General features: G+C 37.3%; 1 protein-coding gene across 1 annotated transcript in view; it reads left to right on the forward strand.

Moving 5' to 3' along the window:
* Positions 1–2: 2 nt before the first annotated feature.
* UBE3C (ubiquitin protein ligase E3C) overlaps positions 3–16,928 on the forward strand; it is a 75,986-nt gene continuing 59,060 nt past the window's right edge. The window contains exons 1-7 of the mRNA XM_010139339.1: positions 3–105; positions 8,317–8,370; positions 10,470–10,544; positions 11,227–11,373; positions 12,126–12,241; positions 14,124–14,281; positions 16,303–16,456. Of these exons, the coding sequence (XP_010137641.1) occupies positions 40–105; positions 8,317–8,370; positions 10,470–10,544; positions 11,227–11,373; positions 12,126–12,241; positions 14,124–14,281; positions 16,303–16,456 (770 nt within the window). The 5' untranslated portion in view covers positions 3–39. The remainder of the gene's footprint in view (positions 106–8,316; positions 8,371–10,469; positions 10,545–11,226; positions 11,374–12,125; positions 12,242–14,123; positions 14,282–16,302; positions 16,457–16,928) is intronic.

Raw genomic sequence — 16,928 nt, forward strand, 5'->3', positions numbered from 1 at the left:
GGGGGCCGGACCCCGCTCTAGATGGGATAAGCTGTAAACATGTTTAGCTTTGAAGGGGATTTCAAAACAAGGCCCAAGGTGTCTCTCGGAGGAGCGAGTAGGAAGGTAAGAAACGGCGCCCGTCTGTGTCCGCGTTTGTGTCTGACGGTTTCCTTCGTCCCCCGTCTGCCGTGCTGCCTTGTGTTATCGTTATTTTTAACGCCGGGCCATCAAAAAAGGGAGCAGCTATGACTAAGGTTTAATACAGGGGAAAAAAATCCTCCTCTCCCGATGGGTGTTTTTCTCATCTCCTTGGTTCTGTGTTGTGGGCTTTTTATTTTTTTTTTTTCCTCCCTTAAATCAGGCCACACACCCCCTCCCAGGCTTGTACTGTAGTAAGGATTGTGGGAAGAGAGGAAATAGCTCCTTAGCTCGTCCCCCCTGCAAGCAATCCGGTTTGTTGTGGCTGGTGGCACCTCCCGAGCAGTTCGTCTCTAGGTGAAGAAGGGAAGGACTAGGGGACCTCTTGTCATTTCTCTCCAAGGGGAAGGTATTGCGTGGGCCCCCCTCGCTGGAGGGGTGGGTGAGCAGCCTTACACAACTCGAGACCGATGCAAATTGCTGGGGGAGGCTTCATCCACGTGAGTGAGGGTTGCCGGGTCACAGGTTTAGCATTCCAGTCAATTTGTCGTGTGCAGGGTGAGTAGCACTTAATTGTCTGCTGTACCGGACTATTGAATCTCCTTGTGTTTATTGATGGAAAAGAAGCGAAACGATTTATTTAGATCTTGCTGATTGGACAAGGTAGTCAAATGTTTAGTCAAGCACTGAAGGGCATAGGACTACCGAAGAACGTGAGAAAGGACAAAGTGTTTTTACAAGTGGCCTGATTTGTAAGGGTCACTTTAATTCACTGCTGAAATACTGATTCTCAGTGCTGGCGTTGGACTTGACTGTGTGGAAAACTAATGAGTGTTTCCATTAGTATTTTTGAATCTTGATAGGAGTGAAAATTAGTCTTAAGTTTCTGTTATTGTGTGCTGTAAGCAAGTTTGGTTCTCTGAAAGTTTTAAGCTTTGGCCTTTAGGAAACTTGAGCTAAAATACTGCACTGTGTGATATTAAAATCACAGTGAAGTTTGCATTTTGGAGTATTGTCTTACATCATCTATTTAAGACAATGTGTAACAGAACTGTATTTCAATTGCACAGCTTTTCATCTGAATTATCTTCTGTTTATCTTAAGATGTTTCTGTTTGTTAGGCTATATACAATGGCATTCCACAAATCGAAAGTACCATAAGTATTCCCTAGCTGGAGTAGGAATTGGCAGAACATGCCCTGGTCCTCAGCTGTACGCTTCAGGTACTTTGTAACTTTTGACACTCACTTGCTAATAGTTACTTGCAAAACATGTTTCCTTCAACAGAAGTAAACAACTGCCATGATACTTTCTTTTACACCTACTGATTTCTTCATGAAAATCCAGCAGAATTGTCTACATTTTAATTAAATGGGACAAATGTATTAATGTCATACAGGTGCAGGTTTCCAAGGGCCAATATACAAAAGTGAAGGAAACTGAAATTGATGCATAACCTCCACTCTGTCCAATGCAGAAGTGGTATTTCTTGGTCAGATTGATACTGACTGGTCCACAAACTTCATGATTTTATGTTCGTATGCTGAAGTGCTTGTGCTGCATCAATACAAATCAGTGGCAGCTTTGGACATCATGGTTCTATGGACATTGTAAGAACGCCCTTTAAATAGCTGCTTATTTTCAGAAACTGTGTATAATACTAATGAGAAAATTTATTTAAACAGCACTATAAATTACTCCTAAAAATGCTTTTGAGCTTTTATGTAAACGTGCTACAGCAGAGGGTTGTGTAGCAAGTGTTTACATACCTGAGAGTCTCATTCTCTGACGAAGTAGGCTCCTTGTGATCAGGTATCTCATAGTCCTCAGTTTTACAGCAGGCTATCATAAAATGTTTCTTTTCAGCTTTTTTTGCACATGGAAAAAAATCGCGCTTTGACAAACCCCCTTGCTCTCCCAAATTTCTATAATTTTAGGGGGATGTAGTGTATATCGTTCGAACCCTGCACCTCTGTGATGCTTTTAGTTAGCTGGGTGCTTAGTACTGCCTGTTTGACTCCTTTGGTGTGATAAAGCACAACTCGGAAATACCGGTAGAATCCTTGTGCGGGCTGCTTAATGCCAAGAGTAACTCTAAACCCGGTTTGGGAAAGTTCCCAAATGTTGTTGCACCTGTATAGCTACATTAAAAAAACCCTCCCAGTACCGGCGCAGGGACTCCAGTTTGAGGAGCTAGTGAGTGCCGAAGATGCCAGCAGAGTCAAGTCTTCCTGATGCGGATGCACTATGCCGAAACAAATGTTCAGGAAAACTGACTATTAAAGGAATGGTTTTGTTAATATTGTTTGCAGCTGCAAATAACTGTGTTGGCGAGGGGTCGCGTGTTGATACCTGTCTGACATCGCTGTGTACGAGGGGTTGACTTCAGTAAGTCCTTTCAGCATAGGCGCAATGGTAGATAGTAGTGTGGCTGGCGACTTGTGGCTTTGTGACAATTAGAAAGGTACTGAATCTAGCATGCTTCCTTATCACTAAATTTAATTTTTTAATTAAAAAAGCAGAGAGCTTCAGGTTTGGTTTTGCACTGTTTGCATCTCGCGCTGATGAGCATTCTAGTGGTCTGAATTGCAGATACTGTAAAGAGGCACTTAATTCAACCAAACTTTTTGCCAAAAAGTGGTCCTTAAGGGTCACTTATTTTTGTTAAACTTCTGGGTTGCAAAATTGTTCTTGAAATGACTATACCTGTGACTGATAGGTTCGGAATATCATTGTAACATTTTAATATTGCATTGTATATCAGTGTAAAAATAGAGGTAGTATTGTCAGTGTTTTGACTTGTCGTTCCATATCTGCTTTCAGAAATCTGCTGATTCATTTGGACTATGTGCATTAGTTGTTTATGTCTTTAAATAGAGCTCACTATCTACATCCTCAAAGAGCAATAAGTTAATTTTTGTGGGTTTTGCTTTTTTTTTAATTTTTGGGGTTGCTTGTTGTCTCCTTTAAAACATGATTCCCTGCTTTTTGAGGATCTTCTAAAGATATTTTCACATTTAATTTTAACTGTAATTGGCAGAACATATTTTTTAACTTCTGATGTAAAATAGCCTCCAAAAATGAATACTGTTACTGGTGATCAGTATGGGAAAGTCTTGAATTACTCGTGGACTTTTTGTACAGGACAGTAAATGTTCTCTAAAAAGCTGTGGCTGCAGAACTTTGGTGGTGTGTTAGGCAGGAAAAGAGGCGCACCTGAAGAGTCGCTTTGGGGTGCAGCTCAAATTGAACCCACCCAACTGAACTGTGCAGTGGACTGAAACAGATGGTCCTTCACCTGGGTGGTTCCCAGCCCACTCTTTGTGTCCTGTAGGGTGACCGTATTTCTTCAGGGTGGAGTGTTACCATGCCTTCTGGAGGCAGCTGGCAGTTTCAGTCCTTTGAACAAGAAGTTGGTCTCTTGGAGCACAGTGCGGAATGCAGTTAACCACGTCAGCTTGATCTGGTGCAGTCAGGCCTAGTGTTCCTTTACTAGAATTCTGTCAGTGTTAAAGATACGAGGTACCAGTTCTGTAGTCCATCCATGCAGGGGGATCCTCATGCCTGTGCTGAGAGGTACAAGGGGCTCTGTAGCTCCACATTATTCATTTAGGTTGTGAAATGTATTAATGACATCTTGGAAGCCTTGAACAGGAAAAATGCTTAAAAAAATACTCAGTTAAATTTACAGTATCACTTGAGAAATCTAAACTATGCTTTTATAAATCCCAAGACTGTTTAAAAGAGTATTTCTAAATTATGATACAGTATGAGAGAGTTTTTAGAAAAATCTGCCTTTTCAGGAATTTGTACTGTAGATTGGATAGCACTGTCATGAAAGTAGAAATGAAACGAACTTCACTGAGTTTCCTTTCGGTTTTTGTGGAAGACATGGAGAATTACTAATGAAGAAATAGTGATGACTCCATCTGTATTTTAAAAAGTCTCTGTAATTTCTCTTAATATGGACATTTTTAATAGTCAAAGATCTCAATTTACGAAGTTTTTTTAAATTTTATTTTAGTGGTTACTGATGCATTAGCTTAAATTAATAGTGAAACATTAAGGATTAGATTCCTGTATATTTTTCCCTTTGCTTTCAGCTGAAGTGAGGTAGAGCTCCAGAAGCACCTTTTTTGCTCTTTGTAGTCTGTATTCTACATGTGAAGTAACTTCTAGTGGAATAAAAAAACCCAACTGTTTTTAAATCATTGGTTAAAGTTGTAAATAATTTTAGGAAGGAGGAATTACTGTTTTATTGTATCTCACTTGAACCTGCACCAGGTCACAATGGAAATGAGATGATGCTGGGGATTTATAGTTCAGGATTTCTAGATTACAATTACAAATTCGCAATTTATTTTTGAATGGTGGAGGCAGTTGCACTGCTTTGCTCTGCAAGACCTTCGTCCTGTAAGACACATCCTTATGCAAGTACGTACTTCGTTCTGAGTCAGAAATGCGTTTTGTCCAGAATATCAACATGTCAAAGCCCAAGTCTTGAAATAGTCTTTGAATTTCAGATCTCTGGTGTAGAAATATGAGACCATCATGTTGTAAAATGAGCGTCTGTCTGTAGGAAACTATATAATTAATGCATGCTAGATTCTTGTGGATTTTTCCCTTTGGGTGGCATCTAAAGTTCTCCTACTTGAAAGGAATGGTGGAGTGGTAGTTAGCTGACAGCAATGGTTACACTGTTGTTTCCAGTTATGGGCTATCTGCTTAAATTCAACACAAAATTTTCTGCTTTTATAGATATATTTTTCCCTGCCTGATTCTGAGAAAATGAAAAGTCACTCAGAAGTCACTCAACTACAATGATGTGTACAATATACATCTTAAAAATCATAGTAGAGACAAAGTGAGAGTAAATTTAAAAGCAACTTGTTTGCGTTTCATTTGGCCTCAAGATCCTCCAGTCTAGTCCTGGTTCCACTGTGTGTGGCTCTGTAGCTGCTGTGATAAAAGTGGTTCCAGATACTTCCCACATCCTGCAGTAATATTTGAGCTAAGATGCTGGAATGTTTTCTAGCAAGAACTGTGACATTGATTTCAGTGAGGCCATGCTTTCCATGGCCAAATGCCCCTTTTGGGGCATGTTTTAAGTACTTTAAAATACATTATTCTGAAAGATGGGCTTTTCTACATGTAGACTTAATCATGACTTAAATAATCAGAGATATGGGGAGTCATAAACTGTTTTAAAGCAGAACTCTTGAAGCAGCTGAACATGTTTCACTCAGGCTGGCTGAGGCTGCGTGTCCAATGGAATGTAAATTGTCGAGGTTCAGTTCGAGGCATCGTGAGTCTTTAAAAACGCGAATTTCTTTTGATATTTGGAAAAAACAATTAAAGTGGAATTGATCTTGTCTAAAATGACGTTGGGAACTAGAAACATCGTTGAGACCACCGGATCTCGTCGTGTGAGTCGCTCTGGCGGTAGGAGGGCAGGAAGTTCAGCTGGTGGAAGGCGGCTGCCAGCAGTCACGTGACCGCACAGGTGGGGGCTGTCACGTGACCAGCACTTCGGGTGCCGCCGTTGTCATTCGCCGCCAGCCACAGAGCAACCGCTGCCGAATTAGGCTCTTCTCCACTGTGCGCTTTAAGAGGCGAGGCAGGGAGCATGTCAGAGATGACTGACCGGTTAGCTGTCTTTGAGAAATGAGTTGGTGAGAATGCACTCTGTAGGCAAAGAAGCTTATATGATAGCTCTTCTCGTGTCTTTTCCACAGCAGGTTTATTTGATACTGCATATTTACCGTTACTCCTTAATTTCTGAAGAGACAGTGTATTCCATTTGAGCTGAATAACTCTGAAGGAGATACGTTTTCCTTGCATTTAATTGAAATTTATTCTTTAGTCATAGCTATGACTCCCTTCCATTATGTTTCTGATCTGTGTGTCTTGCAAAGAACAACAGTACTGTTTGCCCCATAATAATTTTTTAAAGGTGGGATGTACTTATCTGAATATTTGTCTTAAGACAGTTTCTCTATTGTATTTAATTTATACTTTAATAAGTTGGTGTTTTTCTTTACAAATACTCAAAGCCAGTATGTGACATTGACTAAAAACTTAAAGTTTTGTTATTTTTTTTAAGTGGATTGATTTCAAGAGTGCTTTCTTCAGAGAGACTAGATTCCCGATCAGTGCAAAGCTAATGATACACTAAGTGAGGATACACTGCCGTGTTATATCTGTGTCCCCTCCACTTAAAATTACTTGTTTCTGATGAGCCCTCTGGATACATATTTTCTTTTATCTACCAATCCCTTGCATTTACCGTCTTGTCTTTTTTTTTTTTGTAACGTTCTCTCCTCCACTGACATATAGCAATTTGTCTTCTCATTTCTGTATGTTCTTTTGCTTTTTCTTGCAATCAGCTTTGAAGTGTAAGGACAAATTCAGCAATACTGCTTGTAAGCAGAAACCCTCTTTACATGGTGTTGCCTGCAGAACGAGGTTTTCCAAGCACACCGAAGAGGTGTCACTCTGATCACTTCTAAATAGGAACATTTAGCCAACTACTTTAATGCATTGGGAATCAGCCATTGAAAAAGAAGTAATTATTTAAAAAAGTCTTGAAACTTTAAGCCATCTGGTAGTTAACCGTTTCTTAATTTAGTACATTATGTTGTCTGTTCTTTGTGTGCGAGGTGAGAATCTCTTGCCTCATTTAACAAGCAGATTTGGCGCCTTTCCTATGGCTTGAGTCAGATACTTCATCTTATGTATGGATTTTGTAATGATTTGTTTATACTGTGTTTAACACTTGGGAAAAAACCCTGTCTTTAGAGGGCAATAGCTGTAGTTAGTGGTGACTTTGGCCATAAATACTGTCTTTAGAGGAGAAGATGGTTAACCTTCTTGTAGGATTTTTTTCTTCATGCTTGCTTCAGTAAATGATCTGAAATACAAATACAATGTTAAATTTCTTTTTTGCATCTATGTTTTTCCTTCTTTATTCTCTCTTGGTGGGCTGCATTAAAATATTTTCTGTCCTAAAGAAATTAGAGTAATCATGACCTTGCTTCCTTTGTATCATCAAAAAAGAAATGCAGGAGAGTTTTCCCCTCAGTTTTTGCATCTACATATAGATATTGAAAATATTCCAGCACAGTTGTTTTAGGTGTGGTTAAATATTTAATAAACTTGTGTTTGACAACTTCAAATTTATTTTTGTATGTTCAGATATAATACATTCTCAGTTTGAGTGTGTTTCATTTCATAACTTCCCTAGACTAACAAGGTCATAGGGAGAAAAAGGAAGTACTTACATGTGTCATAGAGGCAAAGAAGAATGTAGTTTCCTTAAATCTATTGTCTGTTTTAGACTGGATTTGGGAAAGTGCCCGGGTACTTTCAACTCTTGTTGTCTGCAACAGGAGCAGAATACTCTGCATCAAAAGGAATTGTTTTGTCTGTTTCCTTGGAAACTACACAGAACCATCCAGTAAGAGATTCTTGCAAATAAAGCTTTGTTTCTGTTTTGTAATCTATGTGTATTGATTTAAGGCTGTGGTTTAAAGGCTAATGCACAAGTTTTCTGTTGTATGGTATTGTTCTTTAGAGGCCTTCACAGAGGGTGAAGAGTTCAAAATTTTAAAAAAAGAAAAAATTCCTTCCATTTCTGTTATATGTCTGTTTTGACACTTTTCCGGACAAGTCTTGAGGAAAAGGATAAGTAAATATAAGAGCTTAATGCTTTTCTTGCAAGTTAGACAAAAAGCATGGGGCTTTGCAACAGTATGTGATTACTTTGAACATGCCACAACTTGCTGTGCACACCTGGGCCGATGACTTTTGAATGCTCCGAGCAAGGAAAACACACGATAAATGTTTGGTACTACGCGTTAGGACTGGGACTATATTATGTTTCAACTCTCCCATTTGTAAATGGATGATGCTTGCAAAGATTATTGGGATGTTGGGAGCACAAACCTGGGCAGGGATCAGTGCAGTTTGATGCTGTTTGCCTGTCCATTTTCATTTTACATAGCTTCCCTCTGTCACTCTGCTTTTGAGAGGACTGCGTTGCATGTGTTTCTAAGCGCGGAACTTAGCTTTTCTGCAGTGCTTTGCGTATTACATATTATGAACAATCTCCAAGGTGTACTTTAGATTAAATATTGTGAACACATCTGAATCATGTTTGAATGAAAATGCAATAGTGTTTTTATTTGTGCCTTATAGGAAGAAAAGGCTTCTCTCCTGCATCGTACTCAGGAAGAAAGGAGAAAACGAGAGGTAAAGTAAGCTGTAAGCGTTTGCATGCACGCTGGATTGTTCTTTGATGTAGTACCATTTATAGTCCAAAGTACTTCTGCTGCAGTCCTACTTAGTTCAGAAATGTTTTGTTCGCAAATGCTAAGTAGTCTTCTAGTATACCAGAATTGACAAAGTGCTTTTAAGATGCCTCCCAGAAGTGATTTTCATCTCAAAAGAAGATAATTAAGCATGCACTGGGTGCAAAGGGAATTTTTCCTTTTATTTTGGTGCCGTTATTGAGAAAAGATATGTATTTGGCTAGTAAAATAGCATTTTTTGCGTTGTCCATAATCTATTACTATGGATTGGTCTTGCAAACTGTCTTCTGCTCCTGGTACTGCTATGGCTTCTTGGCTAACCTTCAGTAATTCACATCCATTGCGGGCCTCAGTTCTGTTAAGGTAAAATCAAAACAATGATACTTGAATATATCCTGAAGTGCTTTGAAAACAGCTGATAATTGAGGAGCACTGAGAAGCTGATGTGAAAGGCTTTAGGAAACCTTAAATACTGGTTTAGGATGGAAGCTTATTGCCGTGGATAATTCTGACTGGAATGATGCAAGGGAAGGATAGGCATTGAAAGGAAAGAACACGTTTTAAAACATGAATATATGTGGCAATATGAGAACAAAATTTAGTAGTATGGAATGAAAGTGAATCTCTTAATTTTGTCATTCCCCCCACCCCTGATAGGAGTTGAAAAAATGTTGTACACACATAGGCACAACAATTTTCTGTGGCATATATTGGATTCTCACAAAATGAATGACTCCTCTGAGAATAAAATCAGTTATGGCTTTTAAAAAATTGCTGTAACAGAATCTTAGCAGTGACCTCAGACTTGAAATCTTTGCAATTACAAGTCACTAATTGACAGTTATGTATTCTAGGATAGAACCTATACCTAGAGAAAAGGAGAACATATCTACTGTTTAGTCGAGCATTGCATTGTGGTTATGAAGAGGCAGTGCCTCTGTGTAAATGAAACTCTCTCCTGCTTGCCCTCATAGATACTGTTATAGATTACTGCCCTGTTAGATACTTTGGAAAGAAAAATATGGCCCATCAAAACTCTGAAATTGGTCCATGAAAAATAAAATAGGCATTGAATAACAATTTCATCCAGTATTTCTCTGGTCAGGTTCAGTTAAGGATTGATTAAGTTAAAATTTCTCTTCTTCAGAGCAGGCTTCTCTGATTTCTTTACTCTGGATCTCCATACTTTCCCTTCCTCAACCACTGTTTGGACCTCTAGGTTCATGAGCAACTGTTATATTTACTTTCCACTTTCATCCCCTAAGAAACGATATGGACATTATTAGAAACCTAATTACAGTAGCTACTTCCTTAGATATTTATTGTGATGGTATATGCTGGAGGTGTTGGTCAGGGGACTCACTGAGCGCTCTTCCCATAGTTCCTTAAGCAAGCTGGCTTTCAGTTTCTCAGAAAGTGAGGCGTTGTAAAGGGATGATTTTAACTACTCTTTCTAGCTACTGAGGAAGACGTCATAAAATGACTCACTTGACATGTTTGGTTTGAAGGAGAGAGCAGGAATTTTTATAAATTTTCATATTGTCTTCCTGGGCTTAAAGCATTAAGTATTGTTTTCCTTTTGACAACATTGGGGTTTTTTTGAGGTTTCTTTTTCCTCCACATCTTAACTGCAACAGCCTCATACTACTGATATATTGTTTGAATGGAAACAGATAAGTGGGTCTTTTGTGTTAGCTGATCTGTGTAGAAAGAGGAATGGTGTCATTGAATTTGATGAATTCTTCAACATTTTAGCATTAAGAGTTTGTCTACTAAAATACAAATGTGTTTATTTTGATTTTGTGGTATTACATACTTACTATTAAAAGTTCTTTTGCAATATTTTAATGGTAAGTTTATGCTTAAAAACAAAAAGATTTCTCTCTGGTTTATTGGATCAAGGACTTTATTTTACTAATGTTTAATACTTAATTTTCATTTTAAAAAATTCTTTTTGAATACAAATGCATTTGATAAAATGGTAGAAATTAAAGTCAGTTCCACAATGTTGATTTCAGTTTTCTTGCTTTTTTTTTACAGGAAGAAAGGCGGAGGCTGAAAAATGCAATAATAATCCAGTCATTTGTAAGAGGGTGCCGAGTCAGAAAACATCAAGTAAGTACTTATTTATTTAGAAAGATGTAAGAGAGTTTTTCTGAAAATGAGACTTCCTAGTAGCGTGTAATTCCATTGAAAATTCTTCACCTTTTTGAGTATTGTGTGTGCTCACAAAGTGGATGTTCCTTGTCCGTTTTGACATCTTCGTTTGAACCTCAGTGTTTTAGTAGATGTGTGTTTATTCTGCAAAGCATGTCTGGGGCAGTGGACTTCAGTGGGACTATGCAGTGGCTTTTTTGAGCTGACAGAGCAAATGAAGACAGTTGGGTATTAGTTGCTTTCACATACCAGTGGGACATTTTTTCCCAATATGGTTAAGATGGTAGTCTGAATCAAAAAGATCTCTCTCTAAGCTGCTGTAGGGTAGATTATTCTAAGAAAGAGTTGTGTCTGTTTAAATTTGCTAATATTTATTGAGTAAACTAGACGAAAACGTTTGATGTGAAATTCTTTACTTGAAAAGCAAGAAATTTGTTGCAATGTGTACTGTCTGAATTACAGAAAGCCTTAACTATGATACTATGTGTATGTTTTGATCTCTTAACAAATGGATGTTGTATCCATTTTACTACTTTGCAACCACTTGAGATGGGAAGCTGAAAAGAAGTTTTAAAAATTATGCGTATCTAGTTAAAATCGTAACCACTACTGATACATTAATGTGTGTCTCATTTTTAAGTATGCTATCCAAAGAAGTGAGTTTGATCGCTGTGCTGATTTGGCCCAATCTGGAGGAACCTTTTCCACTGCTAATGGAGCTAATTTGACTCTTCTAGTTCGTCAGTTACTCTTTTTCTATAGACAGAGTGAAGATTCTAAGCGTTTGGTGAGTACTGTTACATACTTTGATCCATATGCTTCTATTTCATGCATTTTTAAAGTACACTTTCACTTAAACGATTTTGAAGGGATGTAAAAAAGGCTTTGACCACTTTAGTAAAGTAATTTAAGAATTCTGGCTTTTGCTGGCCTGCACTCTGCTGTTTGTCGTTTAGACAGAATAATTTAAGATTAGGTTTTGTATGTGCACGCATACACAAAATATGTGAAATAAAGCCTTGAAAGTCCTATATGTACTATTTACAGTAATTTATTAAAACTAATATGCTTCTATTAGAATTTAATTTATAAACAATGTTTTCCACTTAGCCCTCAGGTCATTCCTAAGGTGTTTGGGTGGTTTTTTTTCCCCTCACTGGTCAACTATGCTGGCATATCAATTGCAAAGTCACTGTAAACTTCCCAAATATGCTAGTAGGAATGATTCATAGTGGGTATTAATAATGGACATTAGAGAAGTATGACTATTTAAAACCAAAAAAATTATCAGATAAATTTGTTACAAGAGTAAAGTTATTTGTAAGTGTAATTGAGTCTTAACTTCGAAAGTTTAGTACTAGCAGTCGTGTAGTTTATGTTGTATAACAATTTCTTTTCTCAGCTGAACATTATTGTCTGTCTTTGCATTAAGTCTGACAAAGGTACCCAAAACAGGATTGAAATATTATTATCTGTGTTGAAATAAATAATATAAATTGTTTTTTTATGAACAATAAACTTGAGCATATCTTTTCCCAGGTATGGATGTGTCAGAATTTAATTAAACAGAGTTCTCAGTTTGTTAAGCAATTGGATGGTCCAGACAGACTTACTTGCTTATTCCAAATAAAAAGACTGTTGGGGCTGTGTTGCAGGTAAATTCTGTTTTCTATGTGCTACTGTCTAAAAAGCATTCAGCAATTATGTTGGGCACTTGTTTATTTCTTTTTGCAGCGGGTGAAGTATTAAATGTAAATTTATTTAATGGAGAGGACTGTTTATGTTAAATATACGTGTAGCCTTGGTATAGGATACTTGTTGCTATGTAAGAACAATGGAATGTTCTTAAGCTCCGTTGACTTTCAAGTTCAACGTGTGCTTAAGGGGTGACCTGCCTAGGGATAGGCTTACGTGTGTTCTTAACTGTTTGCATATAGCAGTATCATTAGCAATATTTGTGGAAACCAGAAGGTTTTCTTGGAAACTCATAGTGATTAGAGGATTCTGAGTTAGACTAATGTTTCAAGGATTCGGATGCCATTCCTCACACTTTATTTTGAATTTAAGGCATGTAACTGTGTGACATGTGTAACTGATTTCAGCAGTACATTTATTGTTCGTGGTGGGAGGGTCTTGGGAGGATCACAAAAAGGTAAATCTATAAGGGGACTTGAACAGCTGTCAGCTAAATCCCAGTCTTAGAAAACAAAGTGTTTGCTCTTAGCAATAATAGGAACTAGTTGCACTCTACAGAGCATTAAAATAGTTTTGTTTTTTCCCCTTTTAATATTGAGGCTTTTTTAGAAAATTATTTCATTCAAGTCACTGAACCTTGTGTTCTTATAATTGTGTATACTGTATGAATAATAAATAGTGACACTAGATATGAAAGAAGACTTGAGTGGTGGGCATCAAAGTCCACTTACACTGGAACATAGCTGTGGTGTCACTGGATTGAATTGTACGTTTTCACTAGAGTTGAGACTCTGGTTTTGTAAATGCAACTCTGTTAGTATTCCCACTCTCCCTTCCCATCTGGGTGATCAAGAGCTGTTGAAGGAAGAGCTGTTCCTGCCATTCTCCCCTCCAGGGAGAATGGAGGAAGAAGACTTAATTTTACTTTGCTAGCATGTGGATGGGTGTCTAAACTTGCTTTCTGAGTTACTTTAATTTTCTGAAAAAGTAGGAAGCCAGAAAAGTGTTTCCCTGGGATAAGTTCAGATTCATGAGAAGATGTAGCTTTTAATACTACGGGAAAAAAGGTGACAAAGGTGACTCCATAATATCATAGCAAAAAATGGTAGTTTGATTTCAGCTACCTCTGCAAAAAAAGTCTTTTTGTCAGAGTATCTTTTTTTCTGTTCAGTGAAATGTCTCAGCGATGGTGTCAAAATTATTTTTGCTGATATGTCCCATCTTTCTGAACGGCTCGGAAAGAAAACACATCATTAGGGCAGCTATGCCTGTATACATCTTATACAAACAAATCCTTTTAATTCTAAATAAGCTCTTAACCTTTAGCATTTCTCTGGTTATTGGTAGTAGTTTCATAAGCAGCTTGCTGAAAGGCTGGTAGTGTTTGCATTTTTAATATTTCAGTCTGTAATCAAAGACATGCTGCTTCAGTTACACCAATGACATTCCTTAGTGTTTGTTCCCAGCTCTTATTGCTCTGGGGCTTTCATGGTTCCATTTTTAATAAGGGTGGTAATACGTGTTGGAAAAACATGCATTATTCTTTACTACTTCTCCACTTTGTGCAACAGACCTCCAAGCTTCATTGAAAGCAAGAATTTAGTAGGATTTAAAGAGAGAATGCCATATTCACTCATTCACTTTCGGAACCCTAAAATCAGGAGTGGTTATTAAAAAGGTGCCAACAAAAAGATACAGCTTGAAAATCAAGTGGAAATAAGTTATTTTAAGGTGAATGTGAAAGGGGTTTTTGTAGTTTTATTTTTAAATCAGCATGCATATGCCTGTGGTGAAATAAAAGAAATTTTGTGTTAAATAATTTTTATTTCATTTCGTTTGTAGGCTATTGCAAAATTGCAATGATGACAGTCTGAATGTTGCACTTCCTATGAGAATGCTTGAGGTATTTTCATCTGAGAATACGTATTTGCCTGTATTACAAGATGTCAGCTATGTGACATCATTAATTGAACAAATTTTGCACTACATGATTCAAAAAGGTGAGTAGCTAGGAAGTAGAATTTCTGGGAAAATTAAACAGAAGATCATGTTGTTTAATCACATTTTTTCTTGCCTTTTCTACAGCCACGATGAATTAAGTGCTCCATACACTAACCTGTAGTAAGGTGGATTATTTTGCTTGTAAAGAGATCACCACTTGAGAAATTACTGTTTGATTTCTTTGGAAATTCTGTTTATAAATTGAATATTGTACGAAGTTACTTACACAGACTTTCATCACAAATTTTGAGAGTAGGTGGATATTACCCATCAAAAGTTTTATTACAGTAGCTGTTTACACACATGCACGTGCACATGCACACACAGCGGGGCAGGTCTAAGCTTTAGTGGTGTAAAAGTTGGGCATTATGTTGCAGTACTGTTCTCTATAAGTGCTAACGTTCATCATTGTCGTAAAGTGACATTACCTTTTCATCCTCCTAACAATAGAGACACCTTAGCAAAGAGATGGTGACCTGGGTTTTGTTTCTCTTGTACCCTCACCAACCAAACTGTTTGCTGAACTGCCATCCATTACACCTGTGCAAACACACTGAACGTTAATGACTTGTGTGATTACCACCAAAATAATGTTTTGTCTCTCAGAACATGAATCTGGGAATGTGTGAAAAACTTAGTTTGGCTTTCTGATACTGTAGTTGCAAGGGTTGTGGATGGGGAGAAAAGTCAAAAACGTTACAAAATAAACATCTTGGATCCAGCTTCATTGGTATAAAACACAAAAAGAACACCTTCCAATTTGGTAGTTCATTATTGGAATAATTCTGTGTAAGTTGTAAAGCACATTGAGTGGATTAGGCTCTTTAATCCTGTTACTATGGATTTGGTTTTAACTACTACGTGTGAAAAAAAAAATGACTCATTGCTTCACGTTTATTTTACTTGCCTAATCACAGCTAAAATTATATAATTGGTTACTATATATTAAATATATCTTTGAAAATACTCACATTTGTTATTTTAGCATAATAGTCCTCACAACTGATATATGAAAGTTTATCAGGATGTTAGATCATAAATTTTAGTAAGAAAATCAGCTTTCTGATGACTTAAAATGAAAACAAAAAGAAGCAGTTGTGTGTAACTACAAATGTTCTGTCTCCTAATCGTTTATGATGGTTAATTTGTAAAGAAGCTGTGATCAGCTTTTACTAGTACGTGTTTTTGCATATATTTTGTCTTCCACGTGCATGTTGCCAGCATTGCAAAGTTAATCCTTTATGGTGACTTCCACTTGTTTCGTTGTATGTCCAGCTGGGTATTCCTCAAAAGGTTTTAAGACTGGCCCTCTCAATGCAACACTCTTTATGCATTTGCAGTGGCTCCTGTAGTTGTGGAACTTGCATTGTAGTGTAGAAGTTCATTGAGCAAGAGGAAGTTGGTTTAAGAGTGAAATCACATGATTCCATTTGTACTTTAGTGAGACAAGAATAGATTACCCTCTACACGTCTTTGTGGCTTGGCTGGTAATGCATTTTATTACTGTCTGAGAGATCCCTGGTTCGGAAACAGTACTTGTATTCTTCAGCGTGCCAAGGCAAGGTTCATAGAACTGAGACGTTCTGCCAGCAGGACTCTTACCTGCGTGATGCAGTTGTGTTTTGGAATAGAGAGGAAAATTCATCACTTCTGAAAGGGTGGAAGGACAGCTGTCAAAAGGCGATGAGAGTGACTCAGAGGAGAACATGTTTTTCATAGGTCGTTGTTTTAAAAAAATCAAATTATTCGCTTCAGCAGCAGGAGTGATTGGTCTTTGAAAATCAGAGTGACTTGGAATGCAGTTATCTATCTATGATTTTGTAAAGGGATGTTTCCAAGGAGGTTGCTGGTATATCCTGTTAGTTATGTGAACGTGACTTGGGCTGTTGTAAAATGTCTTTGTAAGTAAAGCTTCATGCAATGAATTGTAAAGTATTTTTCAAGTTAATATTAAGTATATAAGCTGTTTTATACAGAATAAAAAATACTGTATTTTAAAAGCAATATTTCTTATTTGCAGGCTACTACAAGTCGCTTTATTTGTTAATTAACAATAAGCTTCCCTCGAGTATTGAGTATTCTGATGTTTCTCGAGTCCCTATTGCAAAAATACTTCTGGAGAATGTTCTGAAGCCATTGCACTTTACATATAGCTCCTGTCCAGAAGGTGCAAGGTAAATATTAGATATGTGTATACTCATTGTCAGAGGTTTGTCATAGTTTGTTGTTGTTGTTGAGTGTCTAGCTATTATTTCAGTGCAGTTTGATTTATTTGCAATAGTAATGATTTTTTGGTAATGCTGTACATGGATAGAAACAATGTAGTTTCAGGTGTGTTGAGGAAAAAGGCATTAAAGTGCTGAAGACCAAAGTAAACAGAGCACAGAGAATAGTGGGTATCACATAGGAACATAGGTGAGGGAAAACTTAAATGAGAGCAGAGACGCACCTAAAGGCAGGTGAAAAGAATTTGAGTTAAAACCAACTATGGGACAGAGGAGAGAAATAACTAAGGCATAGCTTACCTGGAAGTCAGGTATGTAGAAAAATGGAGCAAAAATCAAACTCTGGTTGTGCCATATTTGGTATTATTTTGTGTTAAAATAGTATTTTGGGGAAAAAAAGACTTAATTGTGCTTTAATTTA

This window comes from Buceros rhinoceros, unplaced genomic scaffold (assembly GCF_000710305.1).
Source record: "Buceros rhinoceros silvestris isolate BGI_N320 unplaced genomic scaffold, ASM71030v1 scaffold13697, whole genome shotgun sequence".
In the NCBI taxonomy this organism is placed as follows: domain Eukaryota; kingdom Metazoa; phylum Chordata; class Aves; order Bucerotiformes; family Bucerotidae; genus Buceros; species Buceros rhinoceros.